General features: G+C 41.7%; 1 protein-coding gene across 1 annotated transcript in view; it reads left to right on the top strand.

Annotated features, from left to right (window-relative positions):
- Positions 1–9763, top strand: part of CAMK4 (calcium/calmodulin dependent protein kinase IV) — a 150872-nt gene extending 141109 nt beyond the window's left edge. The window contains exons 9-11 of the mRNA XM_063421991.1: positions 1774–1900; positions 3937–4089; positions 6637–9763. Coding sequence (XP_063278061.1) covers positions 1774–1900; positions 3937–4089; positions 6637–6807 — 451 coding nt within the window. The 3' untranslated portion in view covers positions 6808–9763. The remainder of the gene's footprint in view (positions 1–1773; positions 1901–3936; positions 4090–6636) is intronic.
- The last annotated feature ends 10506 nt before the right edge of the window (positions 9764–20269 follow it).

Raw genomic sequence — 20269 nt, 5'->3', positions numbered from 1 at the left:
AAAGTCAAGAGGAGCAGTCCTCTTGTATTCCTAAAGCAGCTTAGAAGTCCTTCTGCATGTCTGAGAGGCAGACAGTGGTCAACAAATACAAAGACTTTGCCTGTAGTTGAAATTGCATGGATTTAATTAAAGGTGTTATTTTACCAAGTTACCTAAAAGGACACAAAACACCATCTAGTCATTTTTAGTCATTTTTAAAGCTGTTTACATTGACTTTTCCCTTATTTTAGGCAACTGATTTAAAATAAATTACAATAATAAAATGTTATTTCAAAATAAAATGAAATCAAGAGCAGCCACAGTTGTCTTGCACTGATTTAATTAATCTAATTTGGAATCTCTAGATTTACTCATCTATTTTGGCATGTAGCAAAAAAAAACCCTGTCTGCTTAATTGGATTTTTAAGTAGAAGAATATCTATTGTAATTGTTAATAGGAAAAAAATAGACGATAGTAGCAAGTTACAGTGAAAACAGAGAGTTCACTTAGGAGGCTTTCAACAGTCACAGCAAGGCTTAAGCAGGTTCTTACTGTCATTGGTTACCCGGTTCCAAAAGGTAGTTTGGGCTGAGCCAGCGAGGGGCCATGCCATGCTCAGGGGTATTCCATGGAGACAGCAGGGACCTGCTGCAAGCACAGAAATGGTGATGGCAGAGCCAGCAGACAGCAAAGGAGCAGCAGAGGGGCTCTGGCTCGCCAGCACCTACTGAAGCATGAGGTTTGGAGTCTGGATCCTTGTGTTTTAATACATCTCTGCTGGACTTGGAAAAATAATGTGCATAGAACGTACTTGTAATGAGGTGTTCCTCCTCTTCAGCAGTGGAATGTGATGCAGCTGTTCCACCCACGGCTATACACCACTCCCAAAACCACATTTCTTCCTTGAACCTCAACCTCCTTTTTCAGAACAGTAAGCACATTGTGTTTAAAAATACAGAAACAAGTTAAAATGTAAGGCTTTTTTAGATTTGTTGCTATCTTGATCTTTATGATCTGCTGTTGTTTTCCTCTCATCATCTTACTGCTTGTTGCATTTTCTGGAGGTAGAGGAGCAGATAGACTTCCTCTGTTAAGCTCAGATCACACACTGGCTGAATAGGAAATTCACTTTAAAAATTTGATTATGTGTGCAGGCGTGATAAAGTGCAGTGAAGCAATAAAAAAGGACATTATACAAATGGAAACCACATCTATGAGTCTGCCTTCCCTGGTGCCAGCAGTGTGTATCTCTGCTGGGATCTCTGTTATTCAATATATTTATATATGCAGTCATTAGTGAGATCCAAGACTCCTGATTTGTAGATTACCTAAGTAAAAATGAGGGCTGATCTTGAAAACTTACCAAAGGTGCTTACATATTGTGGCTGATTGGATGAAAAAATACACAGGGATGAACATGACTATAAATCAGTCCTAACTGGATATATAAAAACTTCTAACTTCATGTGTAAGATAGTTTTCCTCAGCTAATTCCTATTCCTTTGGCAAGAGTTACAGAGATTCTGATAAATGCTCTTCGATCCTGTTTTAATAGTTCCAACTAAACACATGTGAAAATAGAAAAATTACTATTAGAAAAGCCTTTCCCAATGAATACTTAAGAATACTTATGACCACATTCCTCTCTGCTCTGTAGAATTAGGAGTTCATGAGTACATCCAGGTCTGGTTTCCCAAAGTGATCTACAGGACACAAAGTAGGGAAAAATACTACCATGAACTTTTTCTAACAACACAAGACTAATTAAATTAATTTCTTTTTTATCCTTTCAGACTTTGTGGCTTTGAACCGTTTTATGATGAAAGGGGAGATCAGTACATGTTTAAGAGAATCCTGAGCTGTGAATATGACTTTGTGTCCCCCTGGTGGGATGATGTGTCTCTGAATGCCAAGGATTTAGTAAGTAAAGCAAAAATGAGACTGAAGTATTTAGTATTTCTACCACTGAGAAAGAGTCTGGGGTGGGAGCAGAATAATTGGTCAATTAATTGTTCATAATTGTTTCCTCTTGTCTTTGCTATTTTATGGTATTGTTAATATCCCCCGTTAGTCCAGTTGTGTAATTATGCACTCAGAACATGGATATTCAGGTTCTTCTGTGAAGTAAGCCGTAGACTGTTGGCAGCGTCACAGTGTTCATGTATGCCTGCCTTTCCTTCCAGCTCTGAAGTGTTTCACCATTCCTCTTTTCTGGACAAACCTTCAAGGGAGTCTAGAAACAAGCCCTTCTTTTTGTGCAGTTTTCAAGCCTGAATTTTGGGGAAGAATATAAAAAGGACTGAAACTTTCCCCTACCACTTCTTCTCACATAGTTTTTCTGTCCATTAAGGGGTTTTTTTAGTAGGTGAGGAAAGATTGACTACATTTAAATATTCTCCATTAGCAAAATGCAAGGGCTGGCATGCTATCTGCACTGTGTTTTTTTATTACTACATAAAGGAATTTGGATCCAGGAGACACTGATCTGTAAAGATAGGTATGCCTGAGTCTGACTTTTGTGAATAATAACTTGCATAATTCAATTATTTCATTAGCACTGAAAACACAAGTGCTCTGTTCCATATATATTTATACAAACTGTCACATAAAACCATGTCACTGGTGTTACTGAAGTACTTCAGGATATTTTAAATGGAAGGACTGTCGAAGTTTAAAGTACTTTTTTGTTGTTTTATGAGATGTGAAGTTTTTCTAAGGAAAAAAAAAATTACTTCCAGATAAACAGCAGTCTGCAGGTAAAGCTTTTGTCCAAGCTGCTCCATACTGTTTTAGTAAAGTAAAGCTCAAACTTTCAGGTTTGAACATTGCATAGCAAACTGAAGATGATGATGATGACCATGACTCTCAAAACCCATGCTATGGGCAGTTTAGTGTTCAGCTGAAGTGATTGGCTTAACTCAAGGTCTTCCTTGGAGACACAACCAGTATTACCACCATGCCTGTTCTCCTGCACAGACTTCAGGGCACCAACTTTCTTTAAAAGCTCTTTGTAGGGAGATTTCAGAGAACCCTAAAGCAAGTTTTCCCTCACCCTTGGGCACATAGGAGCAGTGGGGCCCTGTGTCATCACTTGCCCTCGGCTAAAGAGGGTCTGCAATCAGGAGAGCTGGGTAAGTGTGGCTCTGCAGAGCTATCTGTGTAGTTTGTTACTCCATCCTCAGCTTTCTTCTTTTTTTAAAACACCCCTTGTCCAGCGATATAATAAAACCCATGGAATGTCACTTGATTGGACACACTTTTTATCCAGCAGGACTATCTCCAGTCCCAGGGGTATGTTTGCAGTGCCTTTTTCCCAAAAATATTGTACTGTCATGTTTGTAGGAGTCCAGGTTTGCTGACTTTGGTGATAGAAGGAATGGTGTAAACAGCATTAGTTTCAGAGTGGCTAAGACAGAAACACTTGTACAGTGCTTTTTTTTTATGTGTACATGAGGTTTTACAGTGAAGGAAAGAAACATTTCCTTTGTGATATACAGGGACAGTGTGGTACAAGTCTGCATGAGCTGCATAAGCATAATTTAAACCTTCTAATCCAGTTCAAAACTTGTCCAAATCCAAAAGTAGAGATATTGCTCAGAGATTTTGAGAATTTCTTAGGGGTTTTGTGACAATTCAGGCATGAAAGAGCCCATGATAGGTACAGGTCGTCTGCATTGGTACATACCCTTAATAGGTTGGTAACCAATTGATTCTTTCTTTTCTCTTCTCTCTTCCCCCTTAGTGGCTGTCTCAATCAGATGTTATTTATGGAGGACTAAGAAATGCCAGAAGCAGAATACTTGCAAAGACACAAATGAAAATTCCTGTTGGTTTCTTAGAATGTCTCACTTTAGATACTCCCCAAACCAAGACCAGAAGCTCCGAAATACAAAAATAGGTAAATTTGAATGAAGAATAAGGTTGACAGTTTTTTGTATTTCTTGCTTGTGATGCAGGTTAAAAAGTTGATTGTTTTAGACCCCAAGAAACGCCTCACTACTCTTCAGGCTTTGCAGCATCCATGGGTCACAGGGAAGGCAATAAACTTTGCACATATGGACAACGCACAAAAGAAACTTCAAGAATTCAATGCCCGGCGTAAACTTAAGGCAAGTCTCTGCTCACAGTCTCTGTTTTGGCTATGAAAGCATGCAATTAAATTAGTAGCCTTGCAGAAAACTTGCACATTTTTGAGGGCAATATTCCATGGTATTATGGAAGCTTTTTATTTAAGATGTCTGATAAAGACTGAACAATTTTGAAGCTGATTTAGTCAGTGACTGAAGCCAAACAAATAAAAATGTGTGAAATTGACTGAAAACTCTACCTACACAGATATGACTGCTGAGGATGTACATGGTTTTCACTAAGTCCTTACTTTTCCTCTTTTCTTCCCTTCTTCCTTTCTTGCTTCTGTCCATCAGTCTGTCCTGTATTGCTGGTGCATGTTTAGAATACTGATCAGAAAGAACAACATACGGAGCAATTTCTTAATGAGCATCCATAAATCTAGAAGAAAATTAGTCTATTAAAGCATATTTTGATTCCTAACCCACCCTGAGTTACCCGTACCTATCAATACAAAGCAGGAGGTTTAAGCCATCCTTCTGTATGAACTCGTGTCAGCATTTCCAACATGTAGGTCCATAAAACGTCCTCAGGATGCTCCTTTACCATCCAGTCTACATATCTACCATGGGAAGAAGCAGGGAAACATCTTTAGGATCAAATAGCAGGCAACTGGGCACCTGACTGACATAGTATAAGGAAATCCTAATCCGTTCTTCAGTTTTTAAAGATTTTCATCTGCTCAGAGATAATTCCAGGCATACTTCAGCACAGAAATTGTTAGCAACAGCTACAGTGAAGCTGTCCTTGTAGCCCTGGGGAATAAGAGTAAAAAGCAACTTAAATGAGAGATTTAGTAAATTCCATAGAAAAACCAATTCACAAAAAACTGAGCCTTAACTTTGGCTTCACTTTTTTTTTTTAGTGGAGAACAGTAGCAGACAATCTCTACAGGGCAAATAAATTTCTTTTGTCATTTACAAAGATTGTAGATATAATTCACATTGACATTTTGATTTTGTTTTTCTTTATATTTTTACACCAGAGATATTTTTAAGCTACAGTAAATCCATTTAATCTTCTGTGATTACAATCTATCCCTTTTTATAAGTTTATTTCTTTGTGCTTCTCTGTTAAAGATTAAATTACCAAATCTCCAATTATTGACAGTATTGATTGAAGTTAGCAATTCTTGTAGAATTAATAATTTTCCACAAATATATCTGTATAAGAAACAATAAATTCATAGACAATTAATTCCTGGTCAAAAAACTAAAACCAAAGCAGACATCAAAGTAGTGGGTACACATTTTAGCTGTTATTTTGTTAGTTAGAATAATACATGATTATCTCCTCTTTCCCAACACAAAATTCCATCAGCAGGCTTTCTTTAGGTACAGACAAGTTTTAAAGAGTAACTCTAAAGATCTCAGTCAGAATTTGGTTTCTCATGGGCTGTGTTAAATTTGTTTCATAAATATTCAACAGTGGTTGTGAGAGTAAATTACACTAAAAGTGTCTTTAGACATTATAGTATCATTGAGTTTGTAATCAATCAAGGCCTGTTCTGTTTGTAATGAGTTTTCCAAAGTCCTCCTACCACTAATGTGAATGTCTGTGATTTTTCCTTTAAGACGTCTAGTCTCTCAAAATTCTTGCCATTTTCTTTGGTTTATGCCTTATAGTATTTCTTCATAATCTGTTGTAGCTGAATCTTTTTTATTGACAATGTTTATGTTATCTCTTTTTCATTAACATCTTTTTTTTCTTTTTTTTTCTTTGTGGGAGATTTTTGTTTGTTTCTTTTTTGGAGAGGGTTTTTTTTTTGTGTATATATGTGATTACCTCTCCAAAGAGTCCACAAAACTTGCTATTTTCCTCATCTCTTCCTGCAGACCCACTTCTTTGATGCCTAAGCAAAAGCTGCCAAGTCAAAAATAGCTCAAGTTGTCACACACACAAATTAGCATTTATTTTCCTCACCTCTGTATGCTTTTTTCAGGCAATAAAACTCTTCAAGGCAAGGGCTAATACAACCGTCTTCATGTTTGTCTTCATTTTGTGATATTTCACAAAATTCATGTGATATGAAAGCCCATCCCCAATATGTATTTTTATATGTCTATACTTAGGAAATTTCCCATGTGCTCTACAATATTGTGCGTGGAACACGCAACAGTGCAATAGGGATAAATATTGTGTTCCTTTGTGAAATTTTCATGGAATAATCAGTGATAACACTGTTGTTATTACTATGACAGAAGATGATGACTTTCTTTTTTGCCATCCAACTTCAACACGGGACACCTGAAGTAACTTCTAAAAAAAAAACACCCCAAAACAGGTATAGCTGAAAAAAAAGTTGTGTTCACGTCACCCAATTTGTAACCTTGTGAAAGCAGCAATTTTAAACAGCAGATCCATATTCCAGATGGCCTTCTGAATCCACCCAGGCCCAGGCAGGTGTCCAAAGGTGACATTCCCAGGAAGACTAAATGCATTTGCAGCTGCGTTCCCTAGGTGCTGAGACCGCGGTGCCAATGGGCTGTGTCCTCTAAGGAATATTTGCTTGGTTCTCTCTCTCCCAGGCCGCAGTGAAAGCCGTGGTGGCCTCCACGCGCCTCGGCAGCGCCAGCAGTCACGGCACCCACGATGGCCACAAGCCCAGCCACGGCCCAGGCCCCACGCACGACACCCAGCCCACGGAGAAACCCACTCAGGAAGCGGCAGCAGCAGCGGCTCCAGAAGAAATGCTTTAGGTGGATGTTTGTCACTCATGTCGGCAGAGATGTGTCCTTTCACACACCAGCTACCCTGTCATCCAGCGAGACAGATTAGTAAGCTTGGCCTCTCTGGTTCTGCTTCGGGGTGCCACAGGCCCCGGCTGGTGATCCTACCTTCAGTGCATGTGACTGCTTATGAAAATAGTAAACTGTTCCATTAGGCATGTCATGGAAACAGTGTAATTTGCAGTAATACCGGCAGGTAAAAACATGGGGATTATTAACTACCTACCATAATGTGTATATTACATCTATCTGGTGTTCCTAGGTGGCATTTGAAATGAAATGCTATTTTGTTTGGTTTTATGGCAGTAGGTGTCTTATCTGTGTTGTGAGTTTCTTTGAACCGTTTCCTTCCAAGTTCATAGTCCTTCAGCAGACAAAATGGAAGGAAATACCAAACTAATACTTTTAAAACTGATGTATGAAACAATTTTTTATCTGTAACATTGAAAAAGTATTTGGGGATTTACATGCAAAAAAAAAAAAAAAAAAAAAAAAAAAAAAACCCAAAAAAAAAAAAAAAATCCACCAAAAAAACATTCCACTACTTCTAAGAAATGGAAATGGTAGTTCCACTGGGCATGAAAACATACATTGTTCAAGTTTGCATTGAGAATGCCTTATCCTGACTTTTCCTGTTTATATACAGTATTTTAATAGCAACCAAAATTATTCAGATTTCTGCCATTTCATTCCACAGTAAAGTGTTAGTGAAAAACCCCATAGACTAAACAAGGATTAGCGTACATGCAAATTTTTGGCATACCATTATATTTATTCGTTTAAATCCTAATCTGCAGCTCGAAGACATTTTATAGGCCCTAAGGAAATAATCTATATTTAAGTAAGTTGTAAATGCTTGGAGGAAGCTATTCCACAACTTACTGATTTTGCTTTGCAGAAACACTCTTATGCAAGGTCTGGGAGCAAGCAGTATAATCTAGCTGGTTCCTGGGTAGTTCAACCTCATGAATGAGCAGTTTCCACTTGTAATTAGCCCACATTTTCCTAACAAAGGACCCCTCCTGCAAAGTGATCAACCAGCACCGATCTTGCACCCACCCAGAGCTGTGTCTTGAGTTAGCAGCTGTGTGCATCAATCAGCTTGCAAAAGTAGGGTCAGGCTCTTCAGCTATCTTAATGTTTTTGTTGAATGTGATTGATAGGAACTGAAAAACTTGTGTGCATCAGTGTGTATGACCACTTAGACTTGTTTGTTATCTATTTGACAGCATGTGACTATTGTACTGATATATTACAAAAATGGCAAAAAGAACCTGATGTACAAAAATGTCATTTGTGCTTGTTAAACTTTTTAATTCTTATAGTTACCTAATATCCTAATACAATCATCATTCCTCTTTTGCTTTAATGTTTTTATGTTGTTAGGCCTTGCACAACTTGCCCTGAAAAACTACAGCAACTACTGAAAAAAACAAGACTTTAATAAAACATTCAATAACTACATTTTCTGATGAAATTAAAGGGTAATACAATGTTATTCGTACAGTACATTTAATAAATAAATGTGCTCTAAATTAATATATAAAGGAGGATTAAAGATCCTCTCTTTACTGGGTGAAAATGTGTGCTAATGAATCTATTATACCTGAGATTTTTTTATCCATTTCTTAGAAATCTTTGAACTTGTACAAAAGGTTTTGCTGACTAAGAAGGGTTGAAATTTAAAATACATGCATTCATTCAGTTTTCAAGAACACACTTAGAGGTCAGCTGAAACATCTGCTGGGGGCATGGCAGCTGTATGCAAGCCAACATGACACTTTTACAGACTTTTCCCTCAGAAACAAGTACAGCAAGATTAACAGCTTTGGAGAAGATCATAGCTACATCCACCTGTCTCTCTTTTTATTCTCTGTCTTACCCCCTTTGAGGTCACTGCAGGAAAAATGCAATTCTCAGCTACTTTACTCCACCCTCTTACACTGTGGCGAAGTCATCCAAATTCACTCAGTAGGGAAGTTTCATGGGATAGGCTGGATTTCTGTAACATTTCATCCTTCATTTGGGATAATTGCTTCAAACCTGCAGAAGTGGAGTTGGCTGCACAGTAACTGCACATCTGTGAGAATCTGAGCATAAATTCCTTCATCTGAGGCATGGTTTATTGAGCTGAAAAGTGGTCCCAGCTGATTCCCAATGGTGGTTTTTGCTAAATTATACTACAGCATATCCTAAGTCTGAACTGATGCCATCCAACAGGAGACCTCTTTGTGACGGCATGATCTTCAGAGGCAGCTCAATTTTGTATATAAAGGCTCTGGGGCTTCAGTTGTTTTTTTGCTTAGTTTTCTTTTATCATACTCGACATTAAGCAAATAGGATGTCTGTGCTGAGTTTATGATTACCAGTATGTGACTCAGTTAAGCTGATGTAATTGATGTATGACAGCATTTGTGTGTATGTGTGTGACTGGAAGACAGGAGTGTTACCTGCACTGGCTTTGAAAATTCACATCCTGGTGGCATCAGCTGTACTGCAGACTGAGATGTGCATCAGTGTCTTACTGTGGCTGAAAAATGTGAACACACTTGAAAACTATTGGAGATGGACCAAACTGTTTCCAAATCTGTGCTTATAAGCTAAGTAGAAAGTTACTTGTGGTCTTTTGTATTGAAATCCTAAGCTTTAATTTTTTAGAATATTTAGCATATTAACAAAGGTCTTCAAGTGCCAAAGGGGAAACCTTGCAATCTTTTTGAAGTATTTGAACTCAGCAAAACTTCCTTTAAAAGCTGATTACTTTTGTTGTAGTGTAATATTTTAGAGCTACGTTGATGATCAGATGGCTATTAAATAGCTAAGGAATAGCTGCCTTTGCACCACAGCAGGGGTTTTCCTGGGTTCAGAAAGATTCCCTCCAAAACAGAACAGATTTCCTGTAATTTCAAACACTTTTGCTTGCAATTTTGTGGATAACACAGTAGATTGCACTTTGTAAGCCTGGCTCTGGCTTTTTTTTACAGTGTGCAACATGCTGTAAAGCGGCAGACACACTGTAATCAAACTTCTGAATGCAGAATACCATCAAGGCAAAAGTTTTTGATACAGCAAGTTCTTCAGAAGGGTTCTAAGGACTCTGACCCTACAAATGAGCAGGCTGTTGGCCACACAGAGTGACAAAAACTGCCCATCAGTCCCTTTGCCTTGGTGAATAGTGCAAAATGCTCTGAAAAGCTGTGTAGTAGCAGAGCAGGGTAACAGCATCCTCCAAAAAGTTTTTTGAAGTGGCTTAGACCAGCAGGGGCGCCCAGGCTGCAGGAGGCTGTGGCTCACTGGCAGGTAGGCCTCCACACTTCTCAAAGTAATTACCTTCTCCTACAACTCACACTGCAAGTGGAACACAGACACAGCTGGCAGCCATGGGAGAAGTGAAGACAACACCACATTTTCTGCTGCCAGCAGCAGGGAAACGGAAGATCATACTGGGAGTTGTTAGTGTCCAACTTGGCAGAAGAAAAGCAATATCTGACAAGCAGCAAATGCAGCAGGACTACGGAAAATAAACTCTTGTTTCTAGATAAGTGTCCCTCAGCTCCTGCACATGTGCTGGGTCATTTTAAGAGCAGCATATGAAAGTGCGGGGTGGAGGAACTCCCTGCAGATCCTTGCACAGTGTCCTGCACATTGCCTGCTTACACAATGACAGACACAAGCATCAGCACAGTGTCCTGACCCCAGGTTTGTGCAGAGGCTGTTTCTCCTGAAGAACTCATTTTTTTGTGGCTGAGCTAACCTTGTTGCTGCTGAGGTTATGAATGCATAGCTTATGGAGGCATTCATGTAACAAAAAATATCAGAGGCTGACCAAGAAAGATGCACAGTTAGACCTAGAGACCAGTGGCAGGGATATACATAAGTCCTGAAGGTAACAATGGTAAAAAAGAGACAGGCAGAACATCCGTAAAGTTACTTTATAAAACCAAAACAGCTCAAAGAATATCCTTTACTCCTTATCAGAGGTAATTCAGTTGGAACATAAATTAAGAGTTCATTATTTTTTGTATAAAGAAATTGATATAAAATTCACTTTAAGCCCCTGAACAATACCATGTTTTACTGAACAAAACCCATCAGCTGCATTGCATTGAAGAATAAGACAAAAATAAGGAAAGAAAAGGGAAAAAATAGGATTGAAATATTTGCCTAGTCTAGACACAGAGTTCTGCAGCAAGACTCGCAGAGGGTTACAAAGATGATGACAGGACAGGATCAGCTCTTTTGAGGAAAGGCTAAGGGAGCTTGCCCTCTTCAGTCTTAAGAAGGGATGACTGAGGACCTCATCAATATATGGGAATACCTGAAAGAAGGGTGCCAACAGGACGGACCAGGCTCTGCTCCATGGTGCTGAGCAATACGACAAAAGGCAATAGGCAGAAATCAATGTCCAGAATGTTCCCCCTGAACATGGGGAAGAATTTTTCTACTGTGCAGGTGTCCACACACAGAGACAGATTGCCCATAGAGAGTGTGGAGTCTCTCTCATATCTCCTCATGGAGATATTCCAGAACCTGGACACAATCTGTGCAATCTGCTTTAGGAAACCTGGCTTGGACCAGACAACCATGCCAAAAGTCATTTACAGCCTTACCCATTCTGTGATTTTGTGATTTTATGATCTTAGTTCCAGAAGATATATAAACTCTTACTGGCAAGACTGCAGATCCTTTATATCTGGGAAGTAAAATTTCCACACAGAGTAATTCAGAACATTGCTGGAGGGGCTGTGAAGAGAAACCCTTGGAGTGTGAATCCTCAAACTAATATAAGGACAGGACAATATACATGCATATAACTAAAAATTCAGCAAATACATCCTCTTCTACCCCTCCAGAGTGGAAAAGAGAACATGAATGCAGTCATGAACTTAGTTATTATTGGAAGGCATTCAAATATTGTAGGAATAGGCATCGTACAGAAGCAGGAATACAATGGAATATTTGAAATGGCCCAATTACTAATTTTGCAGTAAAATTATAGATTAAGACCTGAATAAGTATATGAACACATAAATACATACATTTATCAATTAAGAAGCAGAGACAGCTGAACAATCTCTGAGAGCCAAGTCTGTATTAGAATTTGCAGCAATCTTTTAAGCCACCTTTTGTCCCTTGCCAGCATTACTCAGCTGGACCTGAAACTATAATGATTAACAGTCTGATATACATAGATCATTGCTGCATGAAATTCAGTAATGCATATCAAGGTATGAAAGATAACAAATACAGTGGTACAGAGTTTTGCCCAGCTCTGGCTCCTTCCAAGACACAGCTGGGAAAAGATTGTTTCAGTGCCTTCTTTTCATGTGCTCAGTACAGGGGTCAAAGAAGAGTGAAAACACAAGCACAGCATCTCATGATAAGTTGGAGCTGCCCCAAACTGTACAGAGGCTCTGCCCGTGATGCTCCATCCACACTATGTCTAACTGAGAACAATCTGGCCCTTTATTTGTGTATCAGTGTAATGGTTTTAAATTCAAAATCAGGCAGAAACAGCAAATCATGTAGTGGTTTCACGTTCGCTGAATTCTGCTTGCTAAATTTAGTGTAGTGGTCTAAATACTTTTCTGCTGTGAAAGATGATTAGGAGAAAGAAGGCAAAACGGACCCAACCTAAAGATAAAAACGGATAAATTTATGGAAGAAAGGAAGGCGCGTACGGAAGGCGTGGAAGGAAGGTGCGGAAGGAAGGTGCGGAAGGAAGGAAGGCACTGAAGGAAGGAAGGAAGGAAGGAAGGAAGGAAGGAAGGAAGGAAGGAAGGAAGGAAGGAAGGAAGGAAGGAAGGAAGGAAGGAAGGGCGGAAGGAAGGAAGGAAGGAAGGAAGGAAGGGCGGAAGGAAGGAAGGATGGATTAAAATGAAAACTTTCAAAGCACTCCCCTCCCCCCACTAATGGTTCACTTTCTCACATACAACATAAAGAGACAAAACCTGTGATTTTCAGTCAGTTTCACTATTTAAAAATAATCTTTCATCAGTTCTTTTAGGAAAGTAGTCTCTCTTAGAACTTTCTATGGAATTTCCGCACTGACAACATAGAACAGTTCTCTTGTGGGTCTCATCTCTCACAAAGACAGCCGCTCAGAAACCTGCCTTTGTGAGGTCCTTCCCAGTAGCAGCTTTCCCAACACTGCATATGGGCCATGTCCGCTTATTAGGGCTACTGTTTAAGGATGCTTCTTCTAGTATAAAACAGAGATTCTCTTCTATCTCTAAAATAATTTTCATCTCAAAACCAAAAAAGCCCCTTTTCCTTAGAGCAAAGAGCTTCACATCTCCTTTAACTAGAGCCTTACATTCCCGCCCGGCCCCCCCCCCCCCCCCCCCCCCGCCTTGCCCCAACAGCACTCATATGTTACGGGAAAAATAGTCCATTATCCATAGTTTACTAGAGGTGTCCGGCCAAATTAGGCCACTCCTCGTCCTTTGTCCCAAACAGTCTTTTCACTCTCTCTTCACTGACTCCAGTTTCACGCTATCTCTCTTTGTAGTTCAGTCACTTTGTGTGTTCCCACCCTGGGAAGGCCCAGTGCTCTGGGAGTCCCATCTGCCCGCAGGAGAGAGTTAAAGCTCGCCCAGGCCAGGGGTGCTCGCGTGTTCTCTGCCGGGCGGCAGCCGCAAAGATCTCGAGGCCGCGCCGCTGGGGGAGGCTGGTGGATGGATGCCGCCTTTGCACCCCTCGATCTCACGGCGTGGGCCGCTCAGAGATGCTCAGGAGCGGGGGCTGCAGAGAACATTCCCCCCAGCGCTGGCCGGCGGCACGGGCAGCTGCCGGGGCGAGTTAAAACTCCTTAGGTGTCAGTGGCCGGGGCTTTTCCTCCCCTGCCCCGCTGCCCGCTGTTACCGGGCCTGGCCACGGCCTGGCCCCTCTGCCGCGGCCCTGCCTCGCAGCCAGCCCGGGCTGCAGCCTCCCCTCTCCCCCCGGCAGCCGGGAAGGGGGCTCCGCCGGGAAGGGGGCTCCGCCGGGAAGGGGGCTCCGCCGGGAAAGGGGCTCCGCCGGGAAGGGGGCTCCGCCGGGAAAGGGGCTCCGCCGGGAAGGGGGCTCCGCCGGGAAAGGGGCTCCGCCGGGAAGGGGGCTCCGCCGGGAAAGGGGCTCCGCCGGGAAGGGGGCTCCGCCGGGAAAGGGGCTCCGCCGGGAAGGGGGCTCCGCCGGCCGGGCCGCCCCACCCTGAGGGCAGCGGCTCCGCAGGCCAGGCCGGGCCCGGGGCAGCGGGGCCTGAGCCGGCCCCTCCTTGCTGCCCACGATGTTACCTGGGGGCTCACCGGGAGAAAAGAGAGGGAGTGCTCAGACAAAGCCTCAGTTGTACGTGGCTATCACCAAAAGTCGCTTTCTCCGTTTTCTCAGTGGTCGAACCACATGCCAATAGCTAAGAACTGGCCCTTACTAGGTCCTTGTCTTTTCTAAAGAAATCTAAGGTCCTGACAGGACAATATTCCATATTCTTCTTCAACTAAAAACCAAACTGTATTAACCCATAACAAACAGGAAGATGTTTATTGGCCAAGATGTATTAAATAACACATGTTTACCCCTATGAAGTAGCACAGAGTTTCTGCTATAGGAAGACACATAAAGAGCAAAGCTTAAAAGAAAGGGATAGGATAAATATTTCCCCATTTTTAACTCTGTCTTCAAGAACAAGTGCTAACATTAATGGCTAAACGGTTTATTGTAATTCTTCCCTTTTGTGCTTCATCTTGGTTTTTTCCTGGCCCAGGGGTACCCAGGAACAGCTGTCAGCTGCCAGTCAGTGGTAAAGAGCCATCTGACTTCCGGCAGGTTTCAGCTTTTCTGCCCTGACAGATCTGCCCTTGATTCCATCAGATGGTTTCACTCCTGCTCTTGTACACCCAGAAGAGTCTGGGTTTCATCAGTCAAGTATACATGTATTTCTCTGTGAGCCAGCCCTGGTGTGATTTGTCACTGGCAGTTAGTACACAGGGAGAGGTATTTCTACTTTCCCTCTCCATTTTCCAGACTCATGCTGTTTTCAGATTCCTTTCTTAAGGACCCTATACCTGGCTGACATAAATAGCTCAGTGGTGTACAACAAATGCCAGCCAGATACAGAAGATAATTGAGCTTCTTTGGTTATTTTCCCAAAAGAAAATTGAGGCACCTGGGCCGCTGGAGGCCGAGATTGAGGGGTTCAGAGCAAAGAGGCACAAGAACAGCACCATGCCAGGTTCTGCTCCTCAGCACCTGGAAGTTCCTTTGTCAACAGCACCTTTTTCCTTTTGCGGAAGACATTGTTTAGGTCAATCCAAAGAGACAAGTCAGGCTTAGGAACTCTGAAAAATATCATGTGTGCTATGACCAGTGACCTTCTTAATATTGTTAACATAATATGAGTTGATATACTTAGAATCATATTGCCATTGCAGTATTGCCATTTACAGTGCTGGCACAAGAAGCTGCAAAGTCAGTTTGGAACACTTGGTCCCATTTGTTGGCTGGAACTGTAAACAATGATCTGCTTTGTAATACAAAACTCTGGAGCCAGTCCTTTTATCTGCATATGTATATACAGGGAAAGTCCATAAACAAGAAAAAAACCCTGTGTTGGAATAAGAATTGGAATTCTTATCCCTGTGTTGGATCTGGGGTGGCTCTTCTGATTGAAATTATTATGTCAAACAATTCAAAGCAGCTATTCTGGTCACTTGAAAGCTGAGGACAAATCACTGGGTTTGATTTACAGCTGCAAATGGCACGTGATCTGTCCCAGAGACAGTATGCTCTAGGAGCCACTGAGTCATATTTATTCATCCACAGAACTGTGCATAGGGGTCTGCACTATCCTATCAGCCCTCAGATCCCAAAGCATATGATGTCACTTACAAATGTTAAATTTGCATCAACAAGCACAACTACAGAAATCCCCAAATAAAACTGCACAATATCCACAATAAATAACAAGAAACACACCAGAGAACTCTGCTCCAGAACACACAAAAAAGTGCTCCTTTTTAGGTTTGTGTCAACAAGGTGAAAACTGTCTATAAATATACATTCCAAGGTTTCAAGTTTCTTGATTTCTGTTATTTTCCTGACATCCCCACCAACAATGTTTATGGAAGTAGTGCAAACATATCTATCCAGTGACAGGCTCCTCCAGATGGAAAAACCTCACCACTGACCCTACTCTTCATTTTTAAGACATCAAAGTTGTATTGTTTGTACTATTAATATGTCTCCCAGTCATTTCTACCTCAGCTTGCTATGGGGCCTGAAATAGTCTTTTATGGCAAACTGAAACTTGTCAAGAAACGTTTCATGAAACTAAGCAAATGGACTGTATGTATATTTTGACAAAAATGTCTTTGAAATATCTCCTAAACCCAGCTGCAGCAGTGCCGTCCCTGAGAAGTGTTTTCCTTGGGAATGACAAGGACCCTGCAAAGCATCCAAGGCATCCATCCATCATCAGTGTACTACCTTCAGTGTAATGATAGGGGCCTTGTTTGCTCTGCTCAAATAATTACCATTCTACTCCCTGCAGGAGACAATAATTACAAACTAAGATACTCTTTTTTTTTCTAATTACTTTTAGAAAGTAATTAGAAACAAAGACATTTAAAACTACTAACTGCTGAGAGCTAACCCAAACTATTTCTTAGTGCTATTGAGCACAACAACCACTTCCTTGTTCACACCACATCCTCATGAGATGTCACACTACCACTTCTGATTAAATAGCAGAAATTTTACTTAATGTTCCATAAGAGGACATTGTTTTGTGGTGTGGTTGTTTTTGGGGGATTTCTTGGCTTTATTTTGGAATACATGGTGTTGAGAGGCCTATGCCCATGAGAAAGTAACTTCTGAAATGGTTAGTTGCTCAGGGAGAAGGAAAGATGGAGAGATGGAGGGTGAACCCTAGTCATAGACCCATAGAACCATTCAGGTTGGGGAAGACCTTTGCGAGAGATTGCTTAGGAAAGATCAGTCCAACTGTTAACCCAGCACTGCCAAGTCCACCATGAACAGGATGTTCTTGCAAAACAGCAGTGGTGGCTGGTCCAGCTTGTCAGAGAGCAGGAGGAGGGAAGAGCTATTGAGGCTGCCTGGCCTCAGGGAATAAGTTTCTTAGTCCCCAGGAGCTATACCACCACACCCTTGCAAACCAGGGGGTACCAAGCAGAGGCTGCCTGGCTGCTCCACACCCACAGTAAGCAGCTCATCAGCTTAATCTGGTTTTAACCTGAAGAAATGTGATACATGAAGGATGCATGTCTGGCTTGGCCTTGGATGCTCATGGCTGGATGAGGACCTAAGGAGGGAATTTTGTTCTTTTTCTTACTGAAGAATACTGTATGCTAGATGGTTTGGGTATGTGCTGATGTTTCCAAGAAAAACAGAGAAATGGTGCCTTTGACTAGTAACACAAAAGTATTTTATAAGACTGTTACAGAAGCTCGTTGATCTCAGAGCAGTGGAGGCTGGATTCTTACTAATAACAATGAAGAATACTGTAAATATATATAGCAGACTCAAATTAGCTTCATGTCCTGTGTTCCTGACTCCTTATTTTACTGCTTAGTGTGTAAGAAATCCTGTACTGTCAACAGTCTTCTTCTACTGGCAAAGATGTAAGCAACTCAATAGCAGTTTATAGTCTGCTTGTTTAACTGTTGCCTTTTGCTTCTGATTGAACCTGTTTGTGTAGTAACTTTCCTGATACTGTGCAAGTGAACCAGAGAGAAATTTGAACCAGAAAAAAAGAACCATTTTGTTGTTTCCGTGTTGCAATGGTTTCACATTCACCAAATTTAGTGCAGTGGTTTGAGTGTTTACTTTTTTTTTCTCCTCTGTGAGATAGGATCAGGAGAAAAGCAAAGCAGGACCAAACTGAAAGGGTACAAAGACAGATTTATTAACACACATTAGAAGAAGAAAATGAGAATCAAAATGAAACTTTCAAAACACCCAACCTCCCCCACAAACTGTTTCCTTTCCCACAAGCAACATAAAGAGACAAAACCTGTGATTTTCAGTCAGTTTCACCATTTAAAAATAATCTTTCATCAGTTCTTTAGGGAGAGGAGTCTCTCTTAGTTTACCATGGAATTGTCCCCGCTGACAACCTAGAACAGTTCTCTTGTGGGTTGTAGCTGTCACAAAAACAGCCGCCCAGGAATCTGCTTTTGTGAAGCCCCTCCCATCTCACAGCTTTCCCGACCTGCATATGGGTCATGAACTCATGCATACTGGGGTGTTATTTTAAAGATAAACAACTCCAAAGGCAAAGGATTTCTTCATCTCAGGAAACAGAGATGTCTTCTCAATTCTTCACTAGCACAGAGGGCTTCTTACCTCTCTCTGTTCAAACATCTCATGGGATCATAGGATCACAGCTACTAGCTCAATATTCACTCAGTTACAAGCACCTTTGCTCAAATCCCCGAATCTGAATAATCATCTCACCAAAATGCGTATTTTTCCCATGGTTTAAAGGGATGTTGTAATATATTACAGTTCATTACCATAGCTCATAAGAGAAGTCCAACCTAAAACGCCAACTCGTCAAATCCCGTCTCCCACTTAGTCTTTCCCTCTCCCTTCACTGACATCCATCTCATGGGGTGTCTTCTCTACATTCACTCGGTCCCTTTCCTCTCACTCAGAGAACGGATAGGGTTTTGGAAGTTCCATCTGCGCCAGCAAACAACTTTAACATCGTGCCCACGTCCTCTCTCTCTCGGCCTGCGGGTCACAGTGTCAGACTGCCAGATTTCGAAGCCGCGCTGATGGTGGGCGGGGGGCGAGCTCAGGCGGAGATGGCGGCCGGGGCAGTCAGGAATCTCAGCAGCCAGGATCTCAGTGGTTAGGTAGCCTGGTGGATGCCGCCCCCTCCAGCCCTTGGTCTCATCCGGGGTGGCCTGGCTCGGAGCTGCTCCCTGCGGCCCGTGGGACATCTCTCTCAGCCGGAACCAGCAATGGGGCAGGCGTCAAGAGTCAGCTGGATGTTAGCAGCTACTTGGGTTCGGGCTCGGTTGGGACAGGGCATAATCCCTCCCCTTCCTCGGCCCGGGAGTCATCGGGCCCACCCCAGCCTAGACGGCTGCAGTCCGGGCTGGGCCCGGGCCGGGCCCCGGGGGGCCGCGGAGCGGAGCGGAGCCTGCCCTGTTACCTGTTCCAAGGCAGGAAGGAAAAGGGCAGTTTCCCAAGATCCTCCGATATGTAACCCTGTGTGTTCACAGAGAAGTATAATTTCTCTGTTGGCTATAGTAGCTGTCAATTTCAAAACCAGTCACTAATTGGCTTAGCTATAAATTCCTGAAAAATCACTTCCCCAAAGTCAAACTCCCTCACGTGTATTGTATGTGGGACCAGTGTACCTCCTTGTATGTCTGTATGGGGCAGCTGATAAGCCATGAGAAAATTCTTTGATGCTGGGATATCCATTTTTAGTAAGTGGCTTGCATGATTGATCTCATGCTACATAAACTAGTAAATCTAGAAAAGGTTGCATCTGTTATTTGCTGACAGCTAATACTCAATGTAGAGCAAGGAACAATAATTATCCTTAAAAAGAGGAGTCATCATGGGTATTAACTGTTTATATTGCAAAGTCTAGGCTGGATTCCAGCTTGGCACAGCATTTCCCCACTCCTCTTCCCCCAAAAATTAGCAACTGAATAACAAACTAAATCTGTTTTTAGAGGTGGAGTACAGAGCCAGGTGCTTACCAGGCTTCCCCTGTGCCCAAGGGTGAGTTGTGTGAGATAGATGCTTGTGTCCCATATTGTTAATTACTTCCAGTGATTAAGAAATTACCACCTCCTTGTGCACTCTAGTTCTGCTGTTCTTTTAACTGAGAAGAGTTAAAAGAGCAGCAGAGTTTATATATCAAGATTTGTTTTCTGCCACCTAATCCAAAGGTTATTGTGCTCCTTCATTCAGCATCCTCCTCTCTCAGCAGCATAAATCAAACCTTTACCCCAAAGGTCTTACACTCCTCTTCCTGCTTGAATATGGATTTTCTGCATTTAGAAAAGCAGACTACTTTGTGCTGCACATGTTACCTGAATGGAGAACGTTGTAAGACTGATGTGTTGACGTTTTATTTTTTATTTCTCTGCTCTCTTCCCATATTTGTCACCCTCAGTGGTATCCCCTCTTGCCTGGTGCTGGTGCATCTTGTTATTCTTGCCACCTACAACTCCTTAGTCTTGCAAACAGGTTGAATGCAAAGTCCCTTCATACCATTTTGTGGGAGATGCTTTTACAAAATCTCTCCATCCTGGAGCAATGTAAGAAATAAACTATTATAAACTCTACAAGACATTTTGCATGGCAACAGTGCTCCAGAAAAAAAGAAAAAAAAAAGTTAAAAAAAAAAAAAGTCTAATATGGCACTTCCATGGATGTTGCTAAATCTTTTCCCAAGCTCTAATGCAAGGCATAC

The sequence above is a fragment of the Prinia subflava genome, chromosome Z (assembly GCF_021018805.1).
Source record: "Prinia subflava isolate CZ2003 ecotype Zambia chromosome Z, Cam_Psub_1.2, whole genome shotgun sequence".
Taxonomy (NCBI): Eukaryota; Metazoa; Chordata; class Aves; order Passeriformes; family Cisticolidae; genus Prinia; species Prinia subflava.
The sequence above is the reverse complement of the archived record's forward strand: the minus strand, read 5'-3'. Positions and strand labels throughout refer to the sequence as shown.